This window comes from Malus sylvestris, chromosome 12, assembly GCF_916048215.2.
Source record: "Malus sylvestris chromosome 12, drMalSylv7.2, whole genome shotgun sequence".
In the NCBI taxonomy this organism is placed as follows: domain Eukaryota; kingdom Viridiplantae; phylum Streptophyta; class Magnoliopsida; order Rosales; family Rosaceae; genus Malus; species Malus sylvestris.
In genome coordinates, this window is record NC_062271.1 from 3,033,271 (window position 1) to 3,055,479 (window position 22,209).

The window sequence follows — 22,209 nt, forward strand, 5'->3', positions numbered from 1 at the left end:
ACCACCATCAAACTCCTCCTAGTGAGGCCAGGAACAAAGCCCAATCATTGGTTGGGGGCGGAGCACCGGAGGTGGTGGATCGAAACCACCCATTTTTAGGGTTTTCCGGCAGTTCGAGGGGTTTTTCAGCCATTTTCAGCCGAACTAGGGTTTGGCCCATATATAAAAGTTGTTCCACTTAATTTGCTCTACATTTCTATAAAATTTGAGAATTTTTAGAAATAGTGAAAATTTTCGGCAAGTCAGGGTGGCTGACCACCACCAGCAGCAACGCGTGCAGCGATGCATGGCCAGTGAACCGACATTGCATTCTTATGCAAATTTCGTTATTCTAATTATGTTTTTGGTATCTAATTGACGTGTTTCGATTATTATCACAAATGTGGGATATTTTAGATAAATTGTATAATATGTGGAAGTTGGAATGAAGTTGAAATGTGAACTATGAAAGGCTTGATCCCGCTCAAGAGTACGTAGGCAGTCTAACAGAGTTTAGATGCAGCCTTAAATAATCGAGACAAATCTTTGGTTGAGAAATTGAACTAAGAAAATGAATTTGGTAAATAATTTGAGATTTAACCTTATGTTTTGGTAAACAAATGTTTTTATAATTTTTGTGAGGGAATAAGAAATTGAGGTAGAGAATCGTGATTAATGTTAGTTAACTACACAAGAGTTTAGTTTAGGCCTGTTTATACCATACTTAGGGTCTTCGTATTTAGATCTCGTACAAATACTCGATGGACTTAAATGTAATTATGTAATAAAGGAAGGGGTAAATATGTAATAAGTGAGGAGCCCTTATTCTATAAAAGGACTCCTCACCTTCACAATTAGGGGGAGCCCAATTCCTAGGCCATCAGAGGCCTTACTCTCTCCCTCACGTACAAAGCCACAAGGCTCATAAACAGAGAAATACAATAATCAGTGTGGACGTAGCCCAAACCTTGGGGTGAACCACGATACATCTTGTGTTATTTACTTTCTTGCAGATTCACGGTCGGATTTATGTTGTTCCAAGACCTTCGATTTTGTGCATCAACATTTAGCGCCGTCTGTGGGAATTGACAAGAAAAACTATTGACACGAAAAACTATGTCGGTTCTCTTTCATTTTTTCACCTCCACTGTGAATCTGCAAAAATCCAACAACCCAAAGCTTTCCTAGAAAAAAACCCAAGAAACCAAATCTCTCTCTCTCTCTTGCTCCAGTAATTTCGTTGCACAAAACTTTCTTGGAAAATCCACATTTTCCCACACACGCAATTGTATCTCGCTCGCCGCAGCAATTCGGCACCGAGACGCAGCGTTTTCCTCGACAATTCGAAGAGGAAAAGTCTCAGTTTCCTCTTTTGTGAAAACACCTAGCTCTCTGGCTGCTATGACGCTCCAAACATCAAATCGCCGTCTTTTGCCTGTTTTGAGCTTACACGAAAAGCCTACCGTGTAGCCTCTCTAGCTCTGTCGTCCTCCCCAACTTCTAAGCTTGCTCGGTAACTCGTTCGTCGACTCAGTACTCTCCCTCTCGTAACCGAGTTCGTATTTAACTCGATTCACTCACACGATGACGAAACGGCCAATGGTTGCGGTTGTGGCGTCGCTGCTTCTCTTCGGAGTCGTGGTTGTAGTGGTGCTGCTGTTCGCGCCTGGATATGACCGAGCTGAAATTTTGAAGTCTGAATTGTCTGAAGCTGGGAACTCCACACTTACAGCAATCCATCGTAAGCTGCTTATTCGTGCCACCTAAACCAATGGACCTCTCAAAAGTAATTTCGATTGTCTTTGCTCGAAGCTATGGCCTGTTACAGCTTTGCGAAACTTAATGCGTCATCATCTCATTGGCTCTCAAGGATCAGGTGGTGCGGGCTACATGGGAAGGAGGACATGGTTCGAGTACGCCTACGGGTATATGGTGCGAAAATTATCTTAACACACAAATTTAACCCTCTTTTGACAATTGTAGTACAAGTATAAGTAGGGATCGTTCTGGATAGGGGATTAGAAGGGCTTGCTAATAACCTCTAAACTGACTCAAAAACATAAAACTAAACTTAAAAACACTTAACAAGACTCACAAGACTCAAAGCAAACTTAAAATACTCAAAACAGCTTAAAACAACCAAATAAACTTAAACTAGACATTAGGAATGACTTTGGACGAAAATTGACTTTTACTTGAATCAAAACACTTAAAAACACAAACTAAAACAGATTTGAAACACTTTGAAACAAGAAACTAAAAGGGGGGTTTTGATTTGGATGAAGTTGAAACAAACAAACAAGTATAAAAAACTAGACAGATTGTAAAACGAATGTGAGAAATAAGATGATGGATGGGATAGCTAGAGGCTTTTTCTCCACCCACGACATGTATGCAAATAACTCGATTTCCAGTTACTACTTCATTGAATTATGAACGACAATGCTCCAAATTAACCGTGACATCACTAGTTAACTCTCAGATTTTCCTTGTTTTATTGGATTGGATGACATCATTCGACAACCCAAAACATTCTTCTAAAGTTCCCTACATGACATCATAATAAAGATACAATCAAAGATCATTACGTTTAATGAAAATCATAAACATTGACAAAGCACTTGCAACTATGACATCATGTCACTCATGCTAGGAATTGAACTTAATGCGATCGTTTATAAGCGACCTTCACTACATGTGAATATAAGTTTGTAACGATTATGTGAAACTTCCTTATATTCTAGCAACGGATTTATGCATGCCAATTAAGTGTCAACCCTTAATTAACAAATACAAATAAGTTATCAATCAAATAGTTAAGCCAATTGCATTCACGATTCAAGAGTTCATAACTGGAATTTATCAAATTATATTGCACACATAATCATGGCTTTGAAATCACCCCTAGCCAAGAGGGGTTTAGCCACTCATATTTACAACAAAACAAAAGGAAATGAATTTAAATATTAGAAACAAAAGAAAGAAAACACCTAAACGCTCCAACGACCCAAGTTGGATAGCAAGCACGTCCAAGCACTTTCCTTCCCTTCCTTTGCTACGACACAAGGTGTTGGTGAGTGTTTGAAGGTTTGTTTGTATGGAGGAATGGATGTGAAGATGAATGGATGTGTTTGGATGAAGGTTGTGTTGAAATGGGAGTGAATGATCTAACAAAGTATGAACTCAATTTATGTTACACACACTTCCTTTTATAGAGGATGTGCATGGCAATGGAGGGGAACATGGAGTGGTGTAGCAATTGAGTGCAATGATGCATGAAATCTGAAATGATGGAAGGAACAAGGAATGGTGTAGCACTTGAGTGCAATGATTCAATGTAATGATGCATGAAATCTGAAATGATGGAGGGAACAAGGAATGGTGTAGCAATTGAGTGCAATGATTCAATGTAATGATGCATAAAATCTGAAATAATGAAGGGGACAAGGGTGATTATGCATGGCATGGGTGGAAAGGTGAGTAAGTGGTTAATCAATGAGTGTAATGAGGTGAAAGGATATTGTGCACATGGTAGACAAAGGAAATGAAGTGGAATGATGCAACAAGTGAGTCAATGGAGGGAACATGGATGATGATGCACGGCATAGGAATCCAAAAGGAGTGCAATGGTGGTGCACAGCAATGATGGAAAAGTGAATAGTGGAGTGACACCCCTTTGTGGCTGAGCACTTTGTCCTTTTTACATTAATTCTTCATTCTCTTTAACACATTCCTAGCCTGTTTAGTCTTCAATTTCATCCATCCACCTTGCTCCATGCATGTGCTATTCATTCCAAGCCCAAAACTGCTCCAAAATGCACCAAAATGCATCTTATTGATTTATAAGGCCTATGGACCTACAAACACACTAAAATAGCTTAAATACATAATTAACTAAGAAATAACAACATAAATGCATGAGAACAAGTTAACTCGGCCGCATAAATATGCTCCTATCAGTATGGTTTTGGATCCGACAGTGTATACAGGTCTTCTTGGTACGGATTTTACGTGCTTGAGGTCGTATGAGGCCACCAGTAACCGGCAGGACTTGTTGCTCTACGCTGATATCATCGACAAGTGTGGGGTCGTCGCACCTGCGTCCAGCAGTTGAAATGTTACTTTTACATGCCCAGTAGCTTGGCAAACAGTTTCGTGTTGAGGTCGTGACGCGGAGCCAGCAGGGATCGGTGGCTGCAATTGAGAGCCTGACCAAGAGGTTCTATGGGTTGCAATACCACCTAGAAGTGCTCAATCGCGACCTATTCCCTGCATCTTCTTTACAGGGTGGTAGCAAATCATTTTCTAAGAAAGCAAAAGTGGGATAAAGATAAAAAGAAAAGTGTAAAGCAAAAGTGGAATAAAGATAAAAGGAAAAGAGTAAAGCAAAAGTGGAATAAAGATAAAAAGAAAATAGCAAAGTAGAAAGTGAAAAGAAAAGCTGTATCATAGAAAGCATAAGGTTTGAGCGCCTCCACCAAAGGTTTTGCCATCAATGCAACAGAAAAAAAGAGGAATAAGAATGGATGGGCAATACCAGACTGTCCAAGAAAAGCAAGTGGGTTTGCAAGCAAAAGATACCTTACAAAGCAACATGGGTGGACAGAGAAGGAGGGGGAGATCAAGAAAAGCAAAAAGCAAAAGCAATTAATAAACACCCCACTAGAATGATGTGATTTACTTTTCTTGTTTTTGTATGATGTGATTTATTTTTCTTAACTTTCGGAGACATCTGTATAAACCCCATCAGAGGGTAATGATAAAAAAAAAAAAAAACGGCAAAGCCCAAAATAGCACCAACCAGGTGACCAAAAGTACGTCCAGCACTAAAAAAAATTATTCGGCACCCTGCCGCTGTTAACACCAACCAGGTGACCAAAAGTACGCCTAATACTACAAAAAATTATTCGACACCCCGCCGCTATTATCACCAATCAAGTGATCAAAAGTACACCCAGTACTCCAAATTATTTGGCAACCTGTCGCTATTATCACCATCCAGGTAATCAAAAGTACGCCCAGTACTTCAAATTATACATGAGCATTTACTCGTGTCTATCATACATAAACATTCATGAGCATTACTCATATCAATCATACATAAACATTCATGAGCATCACTCATGTCAACATCCATGAGCATCACTCATGTCAACATCCATGACCATCACTCATATCAATCAACATAAACATTCATGAGTATCACTCATGTCAATCAGCTTCAAAAGCTTCATTTATAAAGCTCTAGCTTCAAAAGCTTCATCTACAGAGCTCCAGCTTCAAAAGCTTCATTTACAAAAGCTCTAGCTTCAAAAGCTTCATTTACAGAGCTATAGCTTTAAAAAACTTCATTTACAAAAGCTCTAGCTTCAAAAGCTTCATTTACAGAGCTCCAACTTCAAAAGCTTCATTTACAAAGCTCTAGCTTCAAAAAGCTTCATTTACAAAAGTTCTAGCTTCAAAAGCTTCATTTATAGAGCACCAACTTCAAAAGCTTCATTTACAAAAGCTCTAGCTTCAAAAAGCTTCATTTACAGAGCTCTAGCTTCAAAAAACTTCATTTACAAAAACTCTAGCTTCAAAAGCTTCACTTACAGAGCTTCACTTGCAAAGCTTTACATACAAAGCTTCGGTGCAGGGTATACAAATACCGCATCCGAACAAACCGCCACTTCGGCTCATACATGGATTCAATTTGAAGTCTCCAGCCAACAGACTCTATTGACCGAAGACTTGGGGGACTACATTATGTACCATATATTGGGCCTCAACTGGGCCCATGAAAAATACTTGGGGGACTTAGCTCATTATTTATGTACTGAGGAGCGAGCCCTTATTCTATAAAATGGACTCCCTCACTTTCATTAGAAAGCACCCATCACTTATGTATTGAGGAGCGAGCCCTTATTCTATAAAAGGGACTCCATCACCTTCAACGCCACAAACCGAGCCAACCAAGGCAACATAAGCCACAAGCCAATCAGCCTCGCAACATATGCTACCTCTAGTTGAGTATCATTTTAGATTGAGCACCGCCTCATATCGAGCATCGGTTCAAGACAACATCTAGTTACTTCGGCCCACATATAGACTAAATTTCAAGTCTCCAGCCAAAAGACTCTCTTGACTGAAGACTTGGGAGACAACTGTTTATACCATACTTAGGGCCTCCGTATTTAGATCTCGTACAAATACTCGATGGACTTAAATGTAATTATGTAATAAAGGAAGGGACAAATATGTAATAAGTGAGGAGCCCTTATTCTATAAAAGGACTCTTCACCCTCACAATTAGGGGGAGGCCAATTCCTAGGCCATCAGAGGCCTCACTCTCTCCCTCAGAGGCTCTGAATCTCTCTCCCTCACATACAAAGCCACAAGGCTCATAAACAGAGAAATACAATAATCAGTGTGGACGTAGCCCAAACATTGGGGTGAACCACGATACATCTTGTGTTATTTACTTTCTTGCAGATTCACGGTCAGATTTACGTTGTTCCAAGACCTCCGGTTTTGTGCATCAACAAGGCCTATCACCGATATTATTTTTCGAAATAAATATTTCGGGGCAGGTCGTTACAGGTATCCTCCAAGCTCGTTGGGCGATTGTCAGAAGTGCTGCTAGATTGTTTGATTTAGAGTCGCTTCGATTCATCATGATGATGTGTATCATTCTTCACAACATGATTGTGCAAGATGAGTATGATTATGATGTCATTGAGGAATTTGAGCCAGACACGATAAACAATTCTAAAACACAAATATATTATGCTCATGGCACCATCGAAGAACCCGTGCAACACAAGTCATTAGAAAGGGATGGACGTTACAATGAAAGGATCATTCACTGATATACTTCACTCCAATCCTCATATTATCACAAAGCCCAGAAAATGACTTGATAGAGCACTTGTGGGGATTGAAACAAGCTCAAAAAACTTAAAAACAAGCTTGTGGTGGAAGAAGAATGCTCTTAGTTTGTTTGGTGTATTTTTAAGTTCATTTAGTGTGTTTTTTTTATTTGGTGTGCTTGCGTAATTTTATTTAGTGTGTTTTTTAAGTTCATTTAGTGTGGTTTTTTTTTTTTGTGTGTTTATGTTCTTTGAATAAAGATTCTTTTAGTTTAAATAAAGTACCAAATTAAATAAAGTACTCTTAGTTTAAATAACTTACTAAATTAAATAAATATGAAATTACCTAAAGTACTCAATTCAATAAATACGAAATTACATAAAGTACCAAATTAAATAAATACAAAATTACAACCCAAAGTGATTGGAAAGTTATGGGCTCCAATTAAACAACAAATTCCCTAGTCCCTCGTGAATGGAAAATCATCACCTAACCAATTTGTCTCTCAAATTATGGGCTCCGATTATACAACAAATCACCTAGTCCCTCATATTTTTTTTTATTTTTAAAAAAAAAAATTTAAGCCAAAAAATGTGGACCGTTGATCTGGAATTGAACGGCTCAGATTATGCCATGTCATCTAGCCGTTGGGGGAGTTATGAAATTTTTTTTGACCGTTGGAAATCGAACAGTTCAGAAAAAAGAACTGTTGAAATCCAACGGCCGAGAAGGTGCCACGTTGCACCCCAACAACGGCTATAGACAGCTTATCCAGCGCGGGCCCTATCACCTGCAAACCCTGTCAGTGATGCGCTCCCACACGCTTGACGTAATTTTTTTTATAACGTGGATGACGTCAGCCTTGCATCACTCTCCCCGCAAGTGCTCGGGCCTTGGGTTTGTGCCTGAGCTATCTCTCGGCCCCCCCTCAGCCCAATAGCTCGAATGGGCTGGAATCACTTTGGCAGGCGATTGGGTTGTTGGAGCAGCCTGTCCATGGGGTTAATGCCCACGCTAGAGGTGCTCTTATTGGGTTTTTTTTTTTTTTTTTTATATTTATATATATTTTTTAGTACATCAATATTTTTACATTAGGGGATGAGGAGTTTAACTAAGTCACAAAATGGAAAACCTAATTTGGTATCGAATTCGCCATTCACGAGATTCGAATCTAAGACCTTTCACTTTCAAGTAAAGAATACTACCACCGTAGTATTGAGTGTCACCTTATTGCTCATTTTAAAGTAATCGTATTGGGGGATTGAAATAATGTGATTGCCCTTCTAAAAGGTACTTTAGGAGCCTATTCTTCTTCACTTGTAAGTAAGAGGTTTTATATTCAATTTTCGTTAAAGACGAATTTGAACAACATTATTTTTAGTCTAGGATGAGACTAAGCTCACCCTCCTCCCTTTTAGTCTAGATAAGAGGCTAAGTCCATAGTGAGGCTAGCCTATTATTGCACTCTTTGTAAATAAGATGTTTTAAATTTGATTCTCACCGAAACATTTGTAAGACTAAACCCACCATTCTCCGAATTAAAAAATATGAATAATATAGTTTATTAGAAAATAAAATTACTCTACGAACCTAGTTACCAATTTGCTCCTTGCTAGCCGCCCACTACATGGCGATTTGCGGATCCGTACTCGACCCGACTAGGAACCTCTGACTTTTCAACACACTCCCTCTCCACGTCTCTCTCTCTCTCTACGTTGAATATCTAAACTACTGAATGAATGAACGAATTGAATTCTCGTCAGATTCTCTTTGGAAGGATCCGTTAATCTTGTGTATTCATTTTATATCGTAAGGTCAGAAATTATTTTAAATATTTTTATTTAAAATTAAACAAAAACAGTATTTGACAAAAAATAACAGTACAATATACGATGAACATACACGATTCACGAATTCTCGTGATCTTCACCGATCAGGAGAGGATCCTCATGATCCCTACGTTGGTGATTGAACTAGTCTTTGACTATCCGAATCCGATACAGACGATACAGATAATTTCGAAAATGGCGTCGTTGTCATCTATGTGCTTTTGGCAGGTGCGCGCATTTGATAGTTTGGACCACCATTTACTGGGGGCGGCTCAATCTAGTCGAAAGGCAGAGGAAAAAAGCGAGACGACGACGCTGGCTGGAAAAATCTGAGCTTTTACACTCACATGTCATGTGAGTCACACTAATATTTTTTCTTCCTTTTTCTTTTTTACTTACAAATCGAAAAAATAGCAAACAGAAAATTTGGTTTTGAGCTCCATCATCCCCTGTTTCATTTGATCACCAACTCCAATGGGAAATTCTGGTAAGTCTTTATATATGTATATAATATGTATATATGCATGGGGTGAGAGTTAATCAGATTATGTTTCTGTTTGTTGTAGATTGGATGATGTCGTTGCTTACCATTGTACTTGTGTTCCTTTCACTGTTGCTTCCTACTTGGAGTGCTACGAGAGGTTCCGCCAAAAGTAGGCCGGAGGTCATTTCAGTGCGCCACGGTGGGGTTGCCACTGATGATCGCCGGTGTTCTAGAATCGGGAAGGATGTTCTTCGCGAAGGCGGTAATGCCGTTGATGTATCAATAGCTGCTGCTCTGTGCTTAGGGGTTGTTAGCCCAGCATCGAGCGGCATTGGAGGCGGTGCCTTCATGCTTGTCCGGCTAGCCAGCGGAGAAGCACACGCCTTTGATATGAGAGAAACCGCCCCATTGCTTGCTTCCGAGGTTCGTTGTGCTGTACATGCTTTACCGAATTCGTTGCCTTAATTAGTTGTCACTCGAGTGTATGCAATAACTATTTTTTCAGAATATGTATGCTGCCAATGTTACTCTGAAAGGTAGAGGCGCTCTCTCGGTAGCAATTCCAGGGGAACTGGCAGGTCTTCATGAAGCTTGGAAACAACATGGAAGGCTTCCGTGGGATAGGCTTGTAAGACCTGCTGAGCGTCTTGCTCGTTTGGGATTTAAGATTTCACCTTACCTCCACAGACAAATGGTTACAGCGGAATCAGGAATCTTGGCAAACGAGGGACTTCGTCATATATTTTCATCAAATGGGAGTCTCTTGCAGACAGGCGAGATATGTCGGAACATAAAACTGGCAGAGACACTCAATCAAATTTCAAAGTTTGGTCCCGTAGCCATGTACAACGGATCGATTGGGTCCAAATTGATTAGAGATGTTCAGAAGCTTGGAGGAATACTGACAATGAAGGACTTGCAAACTTATAGAGTTAGGCTGAGAAAGCCGGTATCTGCTGACACACTGGGGCTTAAAATACTGGCTATGCCGCCTCCTTCCGGTGGTCCCCCGTTGATACTTGTGAGTACATCTTTGTTCTTAAATTCGTGTCACCTAATTTTTTTTGTTTCTCTTCTCGTCTCTTTCTACAAAAGAAGCAATTCAAATAGGTTCGTTATGTACCACTCTGTCAATTCCACTCTACAGATGCTAAACATACTTTCACAATATGGAAATGCTTTTGGAGTTCCGGATCCTCTTTGGATTCATCGAGAAATTGAATCTTTGAAACATGTTTTCGCCGTGAGGATGAATCTCGGTGATCCTGAGTTTGTAAATGTGACTAAAGTTCTAGCTGATATGCTTTCTCCTAAGTTTGCTAAGGAGTTGAAGAAAACCATATATGACAACATGACTTTTGATCCCAGCCATTACGGTGGCAGGTAAATTCCTTGATTGGCAAGAAATTGATTATCTAGTAGATGCTTGCACTTGATCATGTTTCATCGACGATAATGACTCCTTATTTCCTAACAGGTGGAGTCAGATCAATGATCACGGAACTAGTCACTTGTCTATCGTAGATCCTCAGGGAAATGCCGTCTCCATGACGAGTACTGTAAACGGATACTTTGGTGCACATATACTGTCATCGAGTACAGGAATAGTCTTAAACAATGAAATGGATGACTTCTCCATACCTGGAAATGTTTCTGCAAGTCCACCACCAGCGCCACCCAATTTTATCAGGCCGGGAAAAAGGCCGTTATCGTCCATGACACCTGCCATAGTGTTAAAGGTAATGCAGAACCACCTAAATCTTATGTTTTGTATCCGTGCCCTATATGTTCACATATCTTGTTTATACGAGTGACAGGATGACCAGCTGAAAGCTGTAGTTGGCGCGAGCGGGGGAGCCTTGATCATTCCGGCGACTGCAGAAGTTCTCTTGAATCATTTTGCAAGGGGAATGGATCCACTCTCTTCCGTCATGGCTCCAAGGGTCTATCATCAGGTAATTTAACAAATTATTGAGACGTGTACGCTAAACGGAATCTCAACTAAAACTACAAATCTGAAACATTTCTGTGTAAGCAGCTATTACCTAATGTGGTTCGTTATGAAAATTGGACGTCCGTGACTGGCGATCACTTTGAAGTTCCTACTCAAATCAGGAAATCCCTACAAAAGAAGGGCCATATCCTAGAGCCCCTTACTTCTGGGGCTATTTGCCAGTTTATAGTTCATAAGGCTTGGACGGAAAATGAAGGTACTCCGGAGATTGTGGCAGTGAGCGATCCAAGAAAAGGCGGGGTTCCGGCTGGTTTCTAAAACTGCAAACTGGTGCTATGGAAGCGATCGAGGCTAGTTATTGTTCTTGTTCCAACGCTAGTCTACTCCCCCTTTAACAATGTAGTTGAAACTATTGGTTATTTCTTATAGCTAGTGACTGATTCACAAGTTTTCTACTCTACGTAGTTCATGTTGGTTCTTCCTTTGCAATGGATATGCTAACAGAAAATTTTCCGTCACCTTCGAAAAGGCGACGAAGGAAGTTATGCACGATTGACTGGCAATTTGTGCGTTGCAGACTCCGCCGTGTCAAGGATATTGATAGCCGGCCACTGTCATTGGTGATGGAAATTTTTTCCAGTCGCCGGAAAATTTCAAGTCACTGTTCAACTCTTACATAAAAATGAGCAATATTGTGCGAAATTATAGTTTTTTTTACACGTATACACAATAAAATTGGAAAACTTATCTGAAAATTTATCACTTGACATGTTTTTTTGAAAGTCATTTTTTTAGTCTTCAAACTTAACAATATGTTCGTTCATTTTCATTGACGCCACCTATTTTTTCTTTGAATTTAGGGGTATATAAGAAACTTCATCACACATCAGTAACATCACTAAAAATGAATTAAAAAAAAAAGAAATGAGAGAGAAAAAAAAAACCCTAAAAAAATCTATTATTCTTGTGTAAGAAAATTGAATACATTAGGATTTTTTTTTCGTAGTTTAGTTTGTGATTTGTTAGTTGTTTAAGTGCAGCTCGATTTCCTACCAACTTTGAAATCACATTGCCTAACATTTACAAGTTGCTAAAGTTCAACCATTTTCATTTAGTATTTTTATAGTTCAAATTTCATTTTGTTTTAAGTTTTTTATATTCATTTATAAAATTTTATTTGTTTTTTTAGCTTCTTCTATTGTTTTTTTAAGTTTTATGTTTAATTTTCTAATATACCCCAAATTTATCCAAAAACCAGAACAGATAAGCAGAAATAAGACACAAATGCTTTATTACAAATGAATAACCGAAACACTTGGAATTACCAGTGTTATCTACACAACACATCTTCTGTGGCAGATAAATTAAACCCGATATGGTTAAGGCCAAAAGGATGAATTTTTAGATGCCACAAAAACCTTATGGATTGTCGACGTGAACCCAATGGCCGGACTTGGGAAGAACATGAACTGAAACCTTCCCCTCCGATCCATCAGCTTCACGAGTGGCAAGGTTTTCGAATTCTTGTTCGTTGATATCAAACGATAGACATAAAGTATGATGAAACATCATGGTAAACGTTTCGCCCAGAAAAAAAAAAAAAAAAACATAAAGTATGATTAACACAGCCTCACTCATTCCATGAAGGTGCTGATGACAGCCATAATAGTAGAACGATAATGAAGAAATCTCTACTCCACGGTGCATCTTGCGGCGGATCAAAGGGATGAAATCCTTGGTGCCACAATCTCAAGAAGACCTTTTGGATTGTCCACGTGAACCCAGTGGCCAGACTTGGGAAGAACGTGAACTGAAACCTTTCCCTCTGATCCATTGGCTTCCCTATTGGCAAGGCTTCCAAGCCGTTGAACCACATCGGGGTCCCAACGATCACTGTTCTCAGCACGCACAACATCTATTGCCATTTCTTTTGGTGGGTGCTCCAACAGAGGCCAATAAGACTTCTCCCTGATATTTTGGATTCATAGAAAGTGTGAAAGGTAAGGGGGAGGGAAGGTAAAAAATATCATTCTTTCTACTTCCAAGAACTGATATCAAAACAATAAGATATTTACTGGTAAGACTTGAACATCTGGACAGCACCATCAAGATTGAACGCCCATGTCTCGTGATCTCCCTGTTTCTTGAGGTTGGTGCCTATCCATTCTGACAATGACTTTGAGAACCCAAGTTCAATCATATGATTCACAAGCCACCTGAAGCCAAGAACCAAATTCATCACATAAAGATTTGGAATTTGGAAACACGAATGTCATGTGACATTATGACAATTTTGTAACGCCATTATGTAACAAGTTTTGAAGCAAAAACAACGGTTTCGTCATGCATTTATGTAGACTCTTGTAATCAGAGTAAAGCTAGACAGAATCCAGAGCTCTTGCTTGAGTGAAGCAATTTGAGAGTAGAGCAGGCATTGTATGTGCCAACATTACTAATTAACATCATCCTTTTAATGGTAAACACTTCTAGGGAGAAATATGACAATGTATGGATTATTGTTGTCTCCAAATTGGTATGATACCAAAGAAGAAGAAGAAAAAAACAATATTAAGAACTCCGCCTGACACCTACTTATGAACAATTTACCCCATAATACACGCAGTTAATACTAATAAATTAACTTATAATAAGGAGAAAGAGGTTTTACTTTCGAGATGGAACTGATGAAGGTAGACTCTGCAATGTCTGCAAAACTTTCTCAACTTCCCCATCACTTTTGTCACGACTCACTTCTCCTGGAACAGAATCCAATACCCACAGCTGTTCTGGATCACAAAGAAAGTAAAAAGAGTACAAAATATCTTTAAGTGCAAAGTGAACTGAACTTTCAACCACACATGATCATAAACTTTGACTCTCCTATATAATTTAAAAGTTAGAATTTACTAGCCACTGGCTAAGCTGGCCGTAATTGACGGCCATAGTCATATTAAAATGGAAAACCAATCTGAAAGATAATCAGTACTTTGGTTTCAATTCAGTTCATTAGGCAAACATAGCACTACGAAGCAATACTTTCTCATAAACCTAAACGGGGAAACTAAGCATGTTTCATCCAAAAAACCGACTAATCATGATAATGAAAATACAAGCCTACAAGTATTTGGCTGGAAAGTTTCAACATTCAGGGGTCAGGAACCACCGTGCTCAAAAGTCACATACACGGAGTCCCACCTGATGATCCCCAAGATGCAACACATGCAATCGAGTGAGAGCTCTCGGGACCAAAAATGCCGTACGAACACCCCAACCCACGAAAAACATATCATTTGATTCACACTATATACTCAACTTGCATCAAGCAAGCAAAAAAAAGTTTCCTAATTCTGTTCATTCCGCTAGAACGATCAGCTTACATTACGGTTCTGGTTAGTTATTGATAAAGCTCTTGAATTTACATAACTAACTCATAAATGTTCCCAAATAATTCTACCTTCGGCACAAAAGAGCAAGTACAAGTGATGAACTTATGAGGGGAAGATCGAATACCTGCTTGGGTAGCTTAGCGGAATCGCCGTAGTCACCAAGGGCACAGCTCTCTGCAAATTGCAGAGCAACCTTACCGCCCATGGAGTGACCGAGAACAACATCGGGCCAGTCCCAACCCTGAGTCCCAACCAAATCAGCCAAATCTCGGGCCCCATTGACCAAATCATGAGGTGGGTTCAGACCTTCGATCTCGGCCGATTTCCCATGGTTCCTCAAATCCACAAGCACCAATCTCCAACCTGCAATTAGAAATTTGCTTCAATAAAAACGGAGAAATCAAGTAATCGAGACGATCAGAGGAGGGGGAGGGAGAGGGAGCGAGAGAGAGAGAGAGACCAGATGGGTCAGAGAGATGGGAGAGGAGGGAGCGAGAGAAAGTTCGCCAGTTTCTGGCGGAGCCCAGGAGGCCGTGGAGGATGAAAGCGGTGGAGCGGTAGGGTTGTTGTGGGTCCGCGTCGGAGGGTCGGAGCTCTTCATAGGCCAGGGTTTGCAGCGGCCGTCGTGAGATTGTGAATCGGGTCAGGAGGTGGTGAAGACCCGGTTTGTTTCCGAGGATCCGAGCCATGACGACGGCGAAAACTGTCAAACTATTCCAACTGTGTTGGAGGAAACAGGGGGATCAAATTATGAGCTGCACGACGTCGTTTCTACCTTCCGCGGGAATATCAACGGAAAGTGTTGGGAAACAAAAAACAATAATTTTGACAGCTGTGGGATTTGAACCCACGCCCTTTCGGACCAGAGCCTAAATCTGGCGCCTTAGACCACTCGGCCAAACTGTCCTATTGGTGCAAACCATACAGAGTTAACTATAATTTACTCTAATAGCCTCTCAGTTAATGTACAGAAGTGAGTCGTTTATAGATAGATACTATTAGCTTCCGGATACGACAGTCCTCCCACATGAAGGGGCTCATGTGTAGAGTCTCCTCACTAGGAGAGGGTCCATATGTTTGTATGCAAGAATTTCTCCTAATTAAGATAACATCGGTTTAAAAAAAAAAATTAATCGTGCAATACCCAATTGGACTTTTGAGTCGGGGCCACGACTCGAGGCTATTCATGCAAAAGCTCTCTCACTCCCACCAAAATGTAGGCCCCAGGTGTCCTACATGCCTTCCCGACTCTTTGCAAGAGAACTGCCCCATCGTCGAGAAATTTTTAGTTGTGATGGGAATATAAATGGTACACCAATAGAAGTGATAAGAAATTTTATTTTTTAAGTTGTTAATTTTTTAGCACATATATTTTGTGTACCGGTCACATGAAAAATATTTCCCCATCGTCAGGCTTACCGAAGATTTCCTCCAATCGTAGCTCTCAGACGTGAATAGCCACTAATAGGGTTGGCATCTAAATTGCTCATAGAATACTTCTCTACTTTCATGTCAACAAAAAGCAACAAATTCAACAAGATTGGCATTTCTTCACAACCAAGTTCCCAAATCCATGTGTACGTTGTAACCCATTTCATCAAACACATAACTTAAATTTGCGATGATTCCTAGTTTACATGAAGTACTCTTGCAATCAAGCCAACATTTGGCACAAGTTACACACACGATGCTAATTTGAATGGCCAAATTTTGAAAACCATTCTATTCAACTTATTTTGCTTTTAAACAACTGTAACTTCATATACTATTTTGTGTCTTTGGGCAGTCGAAAATTAAGGGCTGGAATGGAAAATATTCCCGAGCTGCATCAACGAGGAGATAACACCGCTAAGTTATTCATCTGGTTTGCTTTAGTCAAATGGATCAATCCGCGGGTCATGCTCGCTTGCCATCATCATCCCAGTGCACAGGCATGTCGGGCACATGACCTAAGTGAACATGGAAGGTGATTAGTCCTAGTAGAGAGCGAAAGAGAGAGAGTTTGGCATTACAATAGATGAACAACACAAACTGCAAATCTCCTATCAACAAATGGAATTAAAGCCTTTTTGCACCAAATTCCTTTCGGAAGTTTGACAAATCATCGTAAATCCCATTATAATTCTTTCTTCCTTTTAAGCTCAGCACAAGTCAACCATCAGCAAACATGATACGATGAAATTGTCTAAAGATTTGAAGCAAGTGTAGCACGAAACAAATGATCAACAACACCAAGAGATAAGTGTGAAAAATTGCAGTGCGATCATATCTCATGGATAAACCACCTAGCAACAAATTTTGTACCTTTCCAGCACCAGAGCAATTTGGGCACCTCTCAGTTGTGGGCACTCGCAAAGGTTGGTCCGATGCACTAGATGCTGATATAGGATTGATGTTCAAGCACACTCCACTTGCAGAACATCTAGCACAGGCCAAGTACCCTGTCCATGTTTGACCAGACAAAATTACCAGATTAAAACCAAAGTATGAGAACAATATAACATTAGAAATAACATTTATAACGAGAAATTAAAGAAAGGTAAAAAGCATCAGAAAAGTAACAAAGTTGAAAAGAATTTTAGTGATGAGAAAGGCAAGGGAGAACTTCCATAAAATTCGAAGAAACTAATAGCATTGTAAGAGCCAGAATGTAAGCCACTTTTTACTTGTTATTTTCATAAATTTATCAGCATACGCAAACTTCATAAAAACTAACTGCAAGAAGATATAAAAACAACCCCATTCAACAAATGATCCACTTATCCCTTAGAACTTTATCAGTTGGCACATTTCATTTGTGACAGTTTAAAACATACCAGTTCCATGGCAATATTTGCACCTTTTCTTCTCTTGCTGCTCAACATTGTTAGCTTCAATCAACATCAATGCTGAAATGACACCCACTGCCCCACCGGAGAAGGATGCCACAATAGGATCAACCTGACTGAAATCAAAATCAAACAAAAGGGCTTTCAGAACAGTAAGTAAGAAAATCCGTACTGGTTGCTTGAATTTCTAATTGTAATCAGGAAAAGAAAAAAAAAGCATGTTCAGTATATACCTTAATTGTAAAGGCAGATGCATGCTACGAATGAAATCTTCATACGAGGTACCTCCTATACCTAATTTTAGTTCCAGCTGTCACAGAGAACAGGTTGAGACATTTAACAAATATAACAGTGAAGAATTTTAAGTCTAACCATTAGGCACAAAACATGAACATCAAAACTAAGGTTCCTAATCCAATATGACCTCAACCAAAGACATCCTCTTTAAACAGAGGAACATGTAGCGTCACGCTTCAAGGGCCAGTAAACATATAAGCAGGTAAAGGGTAAAAAAATTGAGAATCCACCTTTACAAAAGTATACATGTATGGAGCCATCGGGAAATATTCACTATAAACAATCATCCATGCTTATAGACTTACCGATGGCGCAATGAGACCCCCAAATACAATTACACTAGATATCATAGATAAGCTTGTGAGGTAGAGCTGCTTCAACGTCTTTGGTGTCTGCATCATAACACATCACACAATGTCAGTTGAAATAAAAGGTAAAGTGATTGCACAACCACAGAATTCAGAAGAAAAATATCATACAGACATGAAAATTTTGGCATAAGAGCGCTTGTTTTAGTTGGACATTTAATTGGAAAGGTATTAGTTGGTGACTGTTGGCACAAGAAACGGACTCAGCAAGAGCTAAACAAAGAAACGTAACCATCTTATCAATCATGGACAATATTTCATTGTCAATTATCGTTTTCAACCCGCATGCCCCCTCTTGAAATATAAGGTTAGTATTTGTATCTAAACCCATATGTGCTTCTGATTTCTTAGCTAACTATCCAAATATCCCAACTTGTTTGAGGCCGTCGATAAGGAGCATACTTTAGGCAGTTAACTACATTGTAGATGACACTCACCATATGAGGGAGAAAAGGGATAGTGGATGGAATGTCAGGCATCTCATTTGACTCTTCCTCACAAGCCTCATCCATATCTCTCGCCATCCTTATCCGGTGCTGCACCCGCAATCTCCTTAGCTACACAAACCAAACATATATCAAACAAGAAGTTCACAATCCCCAAATTACTGAAATTTAAAAGATCAAACATTTATCAAACCCTTTAGAGTTATCTGCTTTCACCTCTTCCATGAGAAGAAAAATCTTGTTGCGCCGGCTTCTTATGTTGTCCTGAATTTCCTGCAGTTGCATCTGCACAAAGTCCTGCACCGTCTCCGGCCCTTCTATGATACAAAAAGTGCTGAGAGAAGAAAACAAAACATAGAAAATTCAGCATTTTTCTCGTCAACAAGACAGAAGGACCAAAATTAAATTTCAGGTTGATATTGCTAAAAAAGCGCTTTCTGACAGCAAAAGGGCTAAATGCTTTTGGCTCATAGAAGTGCTTTTCAGAGAAGAAATGCACCTGCTAGATGCTTCTTCATAAAGCACTTGGATTTTTAATCAAAAAATTAAAGGCACTTGGATTTTTAATAAAATTTTAAACGTATTTATAGTAAAAGTGCTTTCTAGAGAAGCAATCCCAGACGGGCTTGATTACCTTGGCGTGTTATCGCCGGGGGATGATTCCTTGGAAGCAGAACAGGAAATTTGGGGACGCGGGGAGGTGAATTTGGACAGAGAGAGACGTCTAGGGATTCCATGGGAGGAGGTGGAGGAGGGAAGTAGGGTTTTGGCGGAAGGGGGAGGATGAGAAGTGAGTGAGAAAGAAGCCATTTTTGTAAAGCTTCTACGCTCTGCTCATCTCATCAGCCAAAAAGCAGAGAGAGAAAGAAAGAGAAAGAGAGAGAGAGAGAGAGAGGAAGGAGGGTTTTGGTGAGTGAGAGCAGAGGGGAGAGGGAGAGAGAGAGAGAGAGAGAGAGAGAGAGAGAGGAATCTTTGGGAGGCTTGAGTGGGCATCTTGGTGGAAGACGGAGACAGAAGAGACGATGAGGCTAATGGGTTATTGCCACGTCACCACATGCTTCCCTTTCTCTCTCTTGACCGTTAATTGTTACTTGCGTTCGTGGCAATTACCGTGCCGCTTATGCATCATCTTGTATTTTCGTTACACTAAAAAATCAACCGAAAGAAAGACCAGCAGAAAAGTCCAAGTTAGCTAAAATGGTTCCTATAAAACAATACGGGTCGGTAACATTTTGGTAACGTATATGTTGAGCAAAAATTGTACATAATATGTAAACAAATAATTCACTCGACATAATTTCACCCTCGTTCATTTTTTCGAAGAGGGTTTTATTAATTCGAGTTCGACCCATTCTAGGCTACGCACCTATTAATTACAACCTTTCTTTTGGAAAGGCATACCCTTTGATTCTAATTTGAATAAATCATAACTTGAGGATTTGTGTGTTTGTTTGATTTTGTGACTGCACCTAGGTCGAATCCTAGATTGCCTACGTACCCTCTTGAGGGATCAAGTCACTCGTAGTTCAGGTATTTGGTACTTGTTGGGATTTGATGCCTTGTGCAGTTTTAGCTCATGCGGGCGAGGAGCATAATGTGGCTTCGTGTTATTTAAATCTTGTTACGGCTTTGTGCCCTTTTGATACTTGATACGGCTTCATGCCATTGAAATTTGTTGTGGCTTCATGCCCTTTTGATACTTGATACGGCTTCGTGCCTTTGAGATTGATTGCGGCTTCGTGCCCTTTGAAACTTTTCTTCGGCTTCATGCCATTTTGGTATTTGGTAGCAGGAGTGAATTTAGTTTATATAAACCAGGGATTCGTTTCAGCTTTACGGTTGTGTCTAAAACTTGATATCAGACTGCCTACGTATCCTTAACGGAATCAAACCGGCGTAGTTCATAAATTTGGTATTTATTTGGATTTGATGCCTTGTGCAGTTTTAGCTCATGCGGGCGAGGAGCATAGTGCCTTATGCAGTTTCAGCTCATGCGGGCGAGGAGCATAGTGCCTTATGCAGTTTCAGCTCATGCGGGCGAGGAGCATTTAAAAATTTGATATGGCTTCGTGCCATTTGAGACTTTGACACAGCTTCGTGCCCTTTGAAACTTTTCTTCGGCTTCATGCCATTTTGATATTTGATGGTAGGAGTGAATTTAGTTTATATAAACCAGGGATTCGTTTCGGTTTCACGGTTGCGTCTAAAGCTTGATATTAGACTGCCTACGTATCCTTAACGGAATCAAACCGGCGTAGTTCATTATCTTGATTTCATGGTTGTGTCTGAAAATTGATATCAAACTGCCTACGTATCCTTAACGGAATCAAACCAGCGTAGTTCGTAACTGCTTGATTTGGATTTGCATTCTTGTGTTCAGACTTGGAAAAAAATGAGAAGTCAATTGGGTATTCAGACTTGTTTGAAACCCATACATGACCTTTTGTGACCTTTTGTGAAATGGGACTTCACTTTTTTCTTTAAGTAGCAACCCACGAGGGATGTGCAGTACAAAGTAAATGGGACTTTGTCCTTTCTTTGAGTAGAAGGTGGGATTCACACCATATGGACTAAAAAGGCATTTAAACAACCTTTTATTTTTGGTTGGTTGAAGGGCTTCCCTTGTGTTATAAATCCTTAGTGAATTAGGATTCATCTTTGCATGACTTTTTCACACGGTTTGGGAAAGGTTTGATCCATATAACTTCTTGTGATGCCTGTTCTTTGAGGGTTCCCCGTAAGTACCGTCCGTAATTAATTTGTGAAGCAAACTTCTTGTTTCTTCTTTTATTTTATTTTTTGCTTTTCCACCCCATTTAAATATCGGACTTTGAACCCATTTGATTCAAAACCTTCTGACATCAAGCTTTTCTCTTCATTGTTTTTCATGTGATTTTAAAGCTTCCAAATTCCAATAAGACTTGAAAGTTCGAAATCCTCTCTTCCTCTTCACGTGAGCCAACTCCCACGTAAACCATTTTTCCTTCCTTGCTTTCCTTTGTCTTGTCAATTTGTCAGTGTGTCCCATAATGGGGATCCATGACTTTCTTTTGTTTTTCTCATGAGTGGCCTTCCTGTATGGGAAGAAGACTACATCAATCATTTTTTAATTTTTACTTTTGCTGTAACAAAAGCTTCTTTTTGATGACGTTGGCTGGAACTCTTCTCTTCCTTGTGAGTTTTAAACTCCTTTGTTTTTGTCATTTTTTTCTCCAACTTTGAATTTATCTTTTGCCCAATATTTGACAATGGCTTACTCATCTTGGAGGTTCCACGTGCTAAGCTTTTTGAAAGAAAGCATTTTTTAGTTTTACCACTTCCTGCATGGATTTGTCCTCGCAGGGGAAAAAAATATATATCTTCAACTGTAGTCATGAATCCTTTTTATTTGCTGGAGATTTTCCTTCCAATTCCCTTTGTTTTCTTCTCTTCCCTCTCTACTTTTCATTTTCTACTTTCTTTTGCAGAGTTTGTAATCTTCATTTACGGAGCAGCATCAACACACCAAGCTCCTAAAATGTAGCAGCAGCAACACACCAAGCTCCTAAAATGGAGCAGCAACAACACGCCCAATTTTCCGAGTTGAATTCTTCTATTCTTGATGCACAGTTTCTCAATGAGCTCCTAGCAGTAACCATTTCAATTCTACATGTGAGCTACTGCGGTTGTTGTTCTCACGGCGGCGAACTTCGTCTACAACCGCCTTCTTCTTTTATGCAACACGGCATCACCATACCCATCTCCTTCAAGCCACGTCCTGCGACTTCCTTCGGGTTCTTCTGGTTT

At 39.8% G+C, this 22,209-nt stretch overlaps 3 protein-coding genes and 1 non-coding gene across 5 annotated transcripts; 1 reads left to right on the forward strand and 3 right to left on the reverse strand.

Annotated features, from left to right (window-relative positions):
• The first annotated feature begins 8,767 nt into the window (after positions 1-8,767).
• LOC126593995 (glutathione hydrolase 1-like) lies at positions 8,768-11,558 on the forward strand. Of its 2 annotated transcripts, none has more exons than XM_050260195.1 (7): positions 8,768-9,014; positions 9,227-9,567; positions 9,650-10,165; positions 10,292-10,527; positions 10,622-10,883; positions 10,962-11,099; positions 11,183-11,558. In XM_050260195.1, exons 1-7 carry the CDS (start codon positions 9,008-9,010, stop codon positions 11,414-11,416), a joined length of 1,734 nt encoding a protein of 577 aa, XP_050116152.1. In that variant the 5' UTR covers positions 8,768-9,007; the 3' UTR covers positions 11,417-11,558. The 2 variants fall into 2 exon arrangements, with proteins under 2 accessions (XP_050116152.1, XP_050116151.1); XM_050260194.1 differs by having other exon boundaries at positions 8,793-9,147.
• Positions 11,559-12,362: 804 nt separating this feature from the next.
• Positions 12,363-15,249, reverse strand: LOC126593998 (uncharacterized). The gene is made up of 5 exons (XM_050260199.1): positions 14,945-15,249; positions 14,609-14,847; positions 13,767-13,879; positions 13,174-13,314; positions 12,363-13,066 (listed from the first exon to the last, which is right to left on the reverse strand). The coding sequence occupies exons 1-5, from the start codon at positions 15,171-15,173 to the stop codon at positions 12,817-12,819; spliced, it is 972 nt and encodes a 323-aa protein (XP_050116156.1). The 5' UTR covers positions 15,174-15,249; the 3' UTR covers positions 12,363-12,816.
• Positions 15,250-15,310: 61 nt separating this feature from the next.
• Positions 15,311-15,390, reverse strand: TRNAL-UAG (transfer RNA leucine (anticodon UAG)). Its single transcript has one exon. It is a non-coding gene; the product is annotated as a tRNA-Leu (tRNA).
• A 622-nt stretch (positions 15,391-16,012) lies between these two features.
• LOC126593999 (protein ORANGE-LIKE, chloroplastic-like) lies at positions 16,013-19,390 on the reverse strand. Its single transcript, XM_050260200.1, has 8 exons — positions 19,058-19,390; positions 18,640-18,757; positions 18,415-18,534; positions 17,915-18,001; positions 17,546-17,622; positions 17,301-17,428; positions 16,789-16,925; positions 16,013-16,433 (listed from the first exon to the last, which is right to left on the reverse strand). The coding sequence occupies exons 1-8, from the start codon at positions 19,231-19,233 to the stop codon at positions 16,356-16,358; spliced, it is 921 nt and encodes a 306-aa protein (XP_050116157.1). The 5' UTR covers positions 19,234-19,390; the 3' UTR covers positions 16,013-16,355.
• Positions 19,391-22,209: the final 2,819 nt, after the last annotated feature.

Coding starts and splice junctions, on each gene's coding strand:
- LOC126593995 (XM_050260194.1), top strand. Junction 9,568..9,649: donor CCCCATTGCTTGCTTCCGAG/GTTCGTTGTGCT, acceptor CTATTTTTTCAG/AATATGTATGCTGCCAATGT. Junction 10,166..10,291: donor GTGGTCCCCCGTTGATACTT/GTGAGTACATCT, acceptor TCCACTCTACAG/ATGCTAAACATACTTTCACA.
- LOC126593998 (XM_050260199.1), bottom strand. CDS start 15,173: ATGGCTCGGATCCTCGGAAACAAACCGGGTCTTCACCACCTCCTGACC. Junction 13,315..13,766: donor TCATCAGTTCCATCTCGAAA/GTAAAACCTCTT, acceptor TCTTGGCTTCAG/GTGGCTTGTGAATCATATGA. Junction 13,067..13,173: donor CAGATGTTCAAGTCTTACCA/GTAAATATCTTA, acceptor CCAAAATATCAG/GGAGAAGTCTTATTGGCCTC.
- LOC126593999 (XM_050260200.1), bottom strand. CDS start 19,233: ATGGCTTCTTTCTCACTCACTTCTCATCCTCCCCCTTCCGCCAAAACC. Junction 18,002..18,414: donor TCCCTTTTCTCCCTCATATG/GTGAGTGTCATC, acceptor GTTATGATGCAG/ACACCAAAGACGTTGAAGCA. Junction 16,434..16,788: donor ATTGCTCTGGTGCTGGAAAG/GTACAAAATTTG, acceptor ATGTTCACTTAG/GTCATGTGCCCGACATGCCT.